General features: G+C 38.0%; 1 protein-coding gene across 3 annotated transcripts in view; it reads right to left on the bottom strand.

Moving 5' to 3' along the window:
• RDH11 (retinol dehydrogenase 11) overlaps positions 1-8,143 on the bottom strand; it is a 24,664-nt gene that overhangs the window by 7,373 nt on the left and 9,148 nt on the right. For all 3 annotated transcript variants that reach the window (XM_007449007.1, XM_007449005.1, XM_007449006.1), the window contains one exon: positions 6,912-7,101. In XM_007449007.1, coding sequence (XP_007449069.1) covers positions 6,912-7,101 — 190 coding nt within the window. The remainder of the gene's footprint in view (positions 1-6,911; positions 7,102-8,143) is intronic.

The following is an 8,143-nucleotide window of genomic DNA, read 5'->3' as shown; positions in this document are numbered from 1 at the left end:
AGAAGCCCCAAAAAAAAAAAAAAAAAAAAAAAAAAAAAAAAAAAAAAAAGAAAAAGAGAGAGAGGACTCAAATCAATATAATTAGAAATGAAAACGGAGAAGTTAAAACAGACACCGCAGAAATACAAAGCATCCTAAGAGACTACCACAAGCACCTCTATGCCAATAAAATGGACAACCTGGAAGAAATGGACAAATTTTTAGAAAGGTATAACCTTCCAAGACTGAACCAGGAAGAAACAGAAAATATGAACAGACCAATCACAAGAAATTAATTTGAAACTGGGATTTAAAATCTTCCAGCAAACAAAAGTCCAGGACCAGATGGCTTCACAGGTGAATTCTATCAAACATTTAGAGAAGAGCTAACACCCATCCTTCTCAAACTCCTCCAAAAGATTTGCAGAGGAAGGAACTCCCAAACTCATTCTATGAGGCCACCATCACCCTGATACCAAAACCAGACAAAGATACTACAAAAAAAGAAAATTACAGACCAATATCACTGATGAATATAGATGCAAAAATCGTCAACAAAATACTAGCAAACAGAATCCAACAACACATTAAAAGGATCATACACCATGATCAAGAGGGATTTATCTCAGGGATGCAAGGATTCTTCAATATATGCAAATCAATCAATGTGATACACCATATTAACAAATTGAAGAATAAAAACCATATGATCATCTCAGTAGATGCAGAAAAATCTTTTGACAAAATTCAACACCCACTTATGATAAAAACTCTCCAGAAAGTGGCCATAGAGGGAACCTACTTCAACAGAATAAAGGCCATATACGACAAACCCACAGCAAACATCATTCTCCATGGTGAAAAACTGAAAGCATTTCCTCTAAGATCAGGAACAAGACAAGGATGTCCACTCTCGCCACTATTATTCAACACAGTTTTGGAAGTCCTAGCCACGGCAATCAGAGAAGAAAAAGAAATAAAAGGAATACAAATTGGAAAAGAAGTAAAACTGTCACTCTTTGCAGATGACATGATACTATACTTAGACAGTCCTAAAGATGCCAGCAGAAAACTACTAGAGCTGATCAATGAATTTGGTAAAGTTGCAGGATACAAAATTAATGCACAGAAATCTCTTGCAGTCCTATACACTAACAACGAAAGATCAGAAAGAGAAATTAAGGAAACAATCCCATTTACCATTGCATCAAAAAGAATAAAATACCTAGGAATAAACCTACCTAAGGAGGTAAAAGACCTGTACTCAGAAAACTATAAGGCACTGATGAAAGAAATCAAAGATGACACAAACAGATGGAAAGATATACCATGTTCTTGGATTGGAAGAATCAATATTGTGAAAATGACTATACTACCCAAAGCAATCTACAGATTCAATGCAATCCCTATCAAATTACCAGTGGCATTTTTTACAAAACAAGAACAAAAAAATCTTAAAATTCGTATGGAGATACAAAAGACCCCTAATAGCCAAAGCAGTCTTGAGGGAAAAAAACGGAGCTGGAGGAATCAGGCTCCCTGACTTCAGACTATACTACAAAGCTACAGTAATCAAGACAGTATGGTACTGGCACAAAAACAGAAATATAGATCAATGGTATAGTAGAGAAAGCCCAGAAATAAACCCACACACCTATGGTCAACTAATCTACGACAAAGGAGGCAAGGGTATACAGTGGAGAAAAGACAGTCTCTTCAATAAGTGGTGCTGGGAAAACTGGACAGCTACATGTAAAAAAATGAAATTAGAACACTGCCTAACATCATACACAAAAATAAACTCAGAATGGATTAGAGACCTAAATGTAAGACTGGACACTCTAAAACTCTTAGAGGGAAACATATGAAGAACACTCTTTGACATAAATCACAGCAAGAGATTTTTTGATCCACCTCCTAGAGTAATGGAAATAAAAACAAAAATAAACAAATGGGACCTAATGAAACTTAAAAGCTTTTGCAAAGCAAAGGAAACTACAAACAAGACGAAAAGACAACCCTCAGAATGGGAGAAAATATTTGCAAACGAATCAACGGACAAAGGATTAATCTCCAAAATATATAAACAGCTCATGCAGCTTAATATTAAAAAAACAAACCACCCAATCAAAAAATGGGCAGAAGATCTAAATAGACATTTCTCCAAAGAAGACATACAGATGCCCAGAAGCACACGAGAAGCTGCTCAACAGAGACTTCCCTGGTGGCGCAGAGGTTAAGAATCCGCCTGCCAATGCAGGGGACACGCGTTCGAGCCTTGGTGCGGGAAGATCCCACAGGCTGTGGAGCAACGAAGCCCATGCACCACAACTACTGAGCCTGCTCGCCTAGAGCCTGTGCTCCGCAACAAGAGAAGCCACTGCAATGAAAAGCCCACAAGCCGCAACGAAGAGTAGCCCCCGCTCACCACAAATAAAGAAAGCCCACGCACAGCAACAAAGTCCCAACACAGCCAAAAATAAACAATAAATAAATTTTTTTAAAAAAAGCTGCTCAACATCACTAATTATTAGAGAAATACAAATCAAAACTACAATGAGGTATCACCCACCTCACACCAGTTAGAATGGGCGTGATCAGAAAATCTACAAACAACAAATGCTGGAGGGGGTGTGGAGAAAAGGGAACCCTCTTGCGCTGTTGGTGGGAATGTAAATTGATACAGCCACTACGGAGAACAGTATGGAGGTTCCTTAAAAAACTAAAAATAGAATTACCATATGACCCAGCAATCCCACTAGTGGGCATATACCCTGAGAAACCCATACTTCAAAAAGACACATGCACCCCAATGTTCATTGCAGCACTATTTACAACAGCCAGGTCATAGAAGCAACCTAAATGCCCATCGACAGACGAATAGATAAAGAAGATGTGGTACCTATATACAATGGAATATTACTCAGCCATAAAAAGGAACGAAATTGAGTCATTTTTTGAGATGTGGATGGATCTAGAGATTGCAATACAGAGTGAAGTAAGTCAGAAAGAGAAAAACAAATATCATATATTATCGCATGTATGTGGAACCTAGGAAAATGGTACAGATGAACCGGTTTGCAGGGCAGAAAAATAGACACAGATGTAGAGAACAAACGTATGGACACCAAGGGGGGAAAGTGGAGGGGGTGGGGGTGGGGGTGTGATGAATTGGGTGATTGGGATTGACATGTATACTCTGATGTGTATAAAATGGATAACTAATAAGAACCTGCTGTATAACAGGGAGATCAGCTCGGTGCTTTGTGCCCACCTAGAGGGGTGGGATAGGGAGGGTGGGAGGGAGGAAGACGCAAGAGGGAAGAGATATGGGGATATATGTGTATGTATAGCTGATTCACTTTGTTATAAAGCAGAAACTAACACATCATTGTAAAGCAATTGTACTCCAATAAAGACGTTAAAAAAAAAAAAAAGAACCTGCTGTATAAAAAATAAATAAAATAAAATTCAAAAAGAAAAACAGAAGGATCATAGACCTGAACTTAATGTTAAAGCTATAAAACTGTTGGAAGAAAACAGTAATAAATCTTTGTGACCTGGGGCTAGGCAATAGTTTCTTAGATAAGACACCAAAAGCACAAGTGATAAAAGAAAAAATAGATAAATGAGACTTCATCAAAATTAAAAACTTCTGTTCTTCAAAGGACACCATGAAGAAATTGAAAAGACAAACCAACAGAATGGGAGAAAATATTTGCAAATCATATACCCGATAAAGGACTCATATCTAGATTATATAAAGAACTGTTACAACTAAACAACAAAAAGACAATCCAATTTAAAAATGGGCAAAGGATTTGAATAGACATTTCTCCAACAAAGATATAGAAACGGGCAATAAGCACATGAAAAGATGTTCAACATCATTAGCAGGAAAATGCAAATGAGAGCCACAATGAGATACTACTCCATACATACTCAGATAGCTAATATCAAAGGACAGACAGACAATAACAAGTGTTAACAAGGACGTGGAGAAACTAGAACCCTCATAAACTGCTTGTGGCAATGTAAAATGGTGCAGCCACTTTGGAAAACAGTCTGGTAGTTTCTCAACAGCTAAAGTAGAGTTAAAATATGACCCATATTCCAATGAGATTCCATTTCTGGGTTTATACCCAAAAGAAATATCCATACAAAATGTGTACATGAATGTTCATAGCAGCACTATCTTAATAACCCAGAAATGGGAAAAAAATCCAAATGTCCATCAACTGATGAATGGATAAATGAAGACGGTGTATCCATAAAATAAGATATTTGGCAATAAAAAGGAATGAAGTATTGATACACCCTCTAGCATGGATGAACCTTCAACATGTAATGTTAAGTGAAAGCCAGTCACAAAAGGCCATATATTATATAATTCCCACTGTATAGGCAAATCTATAAAGACAAAAAGTTGATTAGTAGTTTCAGGCAGAAAAGAACAACCAGAGTGCAAAGGTCCTAAAGCTTCAATCAAGACAGACTTCTATGTTCATGTCTTGCTAGTGGTCTACATGGCTGCTGTTGGATCTTCAAAATGCTTAAAATTAAGAATCCATTGTACTGGAAAGACTCTTCAAAAGTCAATTCAATAATTATGGATTTGAAGCTGACTCTAAGCCATTCAGTCAAAACCAAGATAAAGGGTTATTTCATTTTTAAAAATCTCCAGGGAAGAAGAATCCAGTTACTCTTGGAAAATCAGTCCAGTGTACAAAACTAAATAATCTATCTTCTTGCACTTCAGACCTGCATTTCCAACTATCCGCTACACAGTTCCACTCACATATCTTATGGATAACACACTCAACATGTACAGAGCCAGGTTTATTATGTAGTGGGCAATTGTTACTCTTTGGTTGAACACCCATCCCACATTCTTTTGGCAATAGAAACCTGATTTCTTTCTATGGAATTACCTCTCCTTCTTGGATATAGTTTGAAGAGCCCATTAATCAAATGCCTGCCTGTCCTCCTGTAGCCAAGTGAGTGGGGGTGAGAGGATGGAGGCGATGATCGGGGCAGGAAGGAGACCCAGTGCTTCCTCCCTGGAGAGTGGATGGTGAGCAGCACAACAGACTGAAGACAGCTGGCGTTCCCTCACTCCAGCAGCAGGGTCCTGGCCAGCTGACTGGCCATTCTGACTGTTCGAAGCCTGACTCTTCAGTCTTCCCTTCGAACCTAAGAGTATCCCCATATTTTAATAAATTCTCTTCTTGCTTATGTTAGCCAGAGTCCATTTCCACTGGTTTGGAATCAAAGAACCCTAAGTTATACACATTATTTATCTACAACTTCTCAGTTAATGTCACAATTAATCTCCTAATAAGTCAGGCTTGAACCCAGGTCACCAAATCCTCCTCTACCCCCTCACTTGTTGGTCGTCAAGTGGTAAAAATTCTGCCTCTTCAGGGTCTCTCACTTAAACCATTCTCCTCATTCCGGCTGTCATTACCCTACATCAGAAACTCATTCTCTCTCATTTGGGGTACTTCATTCATTCATCAAACGGAGTTACTAAGGATATTTTTCTAAACCGCAGACCAGATTGTGGCTCTCTCTACTGAAACAACTTCTGTGGCTCCTCTCTAAGCCTGGCATTATAGACCTTTCATGATCTGACTGTCTACCTTCCATTTCAATCTGAATTTATTTACAGCCCTTTCTCTAAAATTTCAGATTATTTCCACAAAATCTTGAAGGTGGTGGTGAAACCGTGTTAAAATTTTGATCTTATGTGATATCTGGAACTTGCTTCAAAATAATATGGAATGAGAAAAATATGGGAAGGGGTAGTGGATGGGGATGAGGCAGGATTGGCCATGGGTTAATGGTTGTTGAGGCTGATTATGGGTATATGGGGATTCAACATGCTATTTTGTCTACTCCCGTGTACATTCAAAATTCCCTACAATACAAAGTTTTAAAAGTCTTCACTTATTCAAGAAGGGAGTCCATTGATACTATTTTAGTCCTGAAGGCAATGGAGAAATACAGATTCAAATTCTTTTTAATGTGAAAAAATAGAACTAGGAGTCCAAAAAGGAACAAAGAAAACTAGATTGACATAAAAAAAATGTATGAAGAAAAGAAACAACCAGAAAGCATAATCATCCATATAAAAGATGGCATGAATAAAATCAGATCTAGCAGTTACCACAAAAAAATGTGAACGGGTCAAATTCCCCTATTAAAAGATAAAACATCAGCATCATTAGCAGCATCATTAACTACCCTCATCCCTAGAGTCAAGAGACAAAAGCCATATTGGACAATGTACTTTTTCAAAAAGGTAAGGTTTACATATAGACAATGGAATATTACTCAGCCATAAAAAAGAATGAAATAATGCCATCTGCAGTAACATGGATGGACCTAGAGATTATCATACTAGGTGCTAGGTGAAGTAAGTCAGACAGAGAAAGACAAATATCATATGTTATCACTCGTGTGGAATCTAATTTTTTAAAATAACACAAATGAACTTATTTACAAAACAGAAACAGACTTACAGATATCGAAAACAAACTTATGGTTACCAAAGGGGAAACATGGTGGAGAGGGATAAATCAGGAGCCTGGGATTAATATACACACACTACTATATCTAAGATAGATAACCAACAAGGACCTACTGTATAGCACAGGGAACTCTACTCAATATTCTATGATAACCTATATGGGAAAAGAATATGAAAAAGAATGAATATATGTATATGTATAACTGAATCACTTTGCTGTACACCTGAAACTAACTTGACATTGTAAATCAACTATAGTCCAATATAAAATGAAAATTTAAATAAATAAATAAACACCCGCTCCCCCCCCAAAAATAAAAAGGGTATGGTATACCAGACAAATCCAAATTATTTCCTGTGGGCAATGAAATTCCATCTTCAAAAACAGATACATTCATACCTGAAATGGTTTCCACTTAGAACTTCAAGACCTTCTGTTAAGGCACAGTACAGGCTGGTCTGGGCTCCCTGCTGAGGGGTCTTGATGAAGAAGGAGAAAAGCCACCAAATCCTTCTCATGAGGGATGAATGCCGAACCAATTCAGAGTCGACTGTGCCAGGGTGTACAGAGTACGTTGTAATGCCAGAGCCTGATGCGGGGATGCCATATAGAGAGGGGAAGACAGGACTTGATGTTGCCAAGTGGCCAAAGAGAGCAGAAGACATGAATAAACATTTGCCCCATGTGGACTCCCTTCCCACAATGCTATCGCAAGCACTCCTCACAGTAATTTATACCTTCATTTCACAGATTACAATTAAGGCTCAGAGAGGTTATTAACTGCTAGGAAGCAGCAGAGCCAGGACCTCTCAGAAGCACTTGACATTGTTAACCACTCTCATCCTAAAGCTGCCTTTTCACTGGCTTCCATGATCCCACACCTCTTCTGTTTCTTTTAACCTTTCTGGATGCATCCTCTTGTTTCCTGGACCGGTTCATCATCTTCTACCCAAACTTTAAATGTTAAGAGTTCTCATGGCTCACTAAATTCCCTCTCTGTAACTTTATAGCACTCATTTTTATCTATGGTCCAAGTGGTTCCTTTTAACACTTGGCTGACAATAAAAGGCAGTATAATGTGGTGGTTAAGGGTATGGACTTTGTAGTCAGACTGCCCAGTTTCAAATCCAAGCTTTACCACTCACTAGCTGTGTGACCTTCCTGATGTTGTGACTTAGTTTCCTCATCTGTAAAATAGGGATAATTTTAATACCTACACCTCACAGAGCTGTTCTCAGGATTAAATGAGTTCATGTGTAAAAGAGCTTAGAATACTGTCTGGTGCATGATAAGTGCTAAATGACACTTATGCATGTGCTATTTCAGGTCCCCAATTCTTTTCTAGAAACCCTGGGCTCAGAAATGTTTCCAATTTTTAAAATTTTATTTTATATATATAAAGTGTCTATTACCTACTCTCCCTAGTACAGGTGAGGTTTTGCTGCCAAATGAGTTTTGGTATCAAGCTTAGGAAAAAACTGAGTTTTCAGGCCTTTGTGGATTTCACAATTACAGAAAAAGGACTGTGGACCTGTGTTATTTTCCACTTGACATCTACTCTAGATGACCCATAGTAATGCAGACTCAGAGGTCCAAAACTGACTTCATATATTTAAGGCTAAACCTGGTTC

The sequence above is a fragment of the Lipotes vexillifer genome, unplaced genomic scaffold, assembly GCF_000442215.2.
Source record: "Lipotes vexillifer unplaced genomic scaffold, Lipotes_vexillifer_v1.1 scaffold629, whole genome shotgun sequence".
Taxonomy (NCBI): Eukaryota; Metazoa; Chordata; class Mammalia; order Artiodactyla; family Lipotidae; genus Lipotes; species Lipotes vexillifer.
The sequence above is the reverse complement of the archived record's forward strand: the minus strand, read 5'-3'. Positions and strand labels throughout refer to the sequence as shown.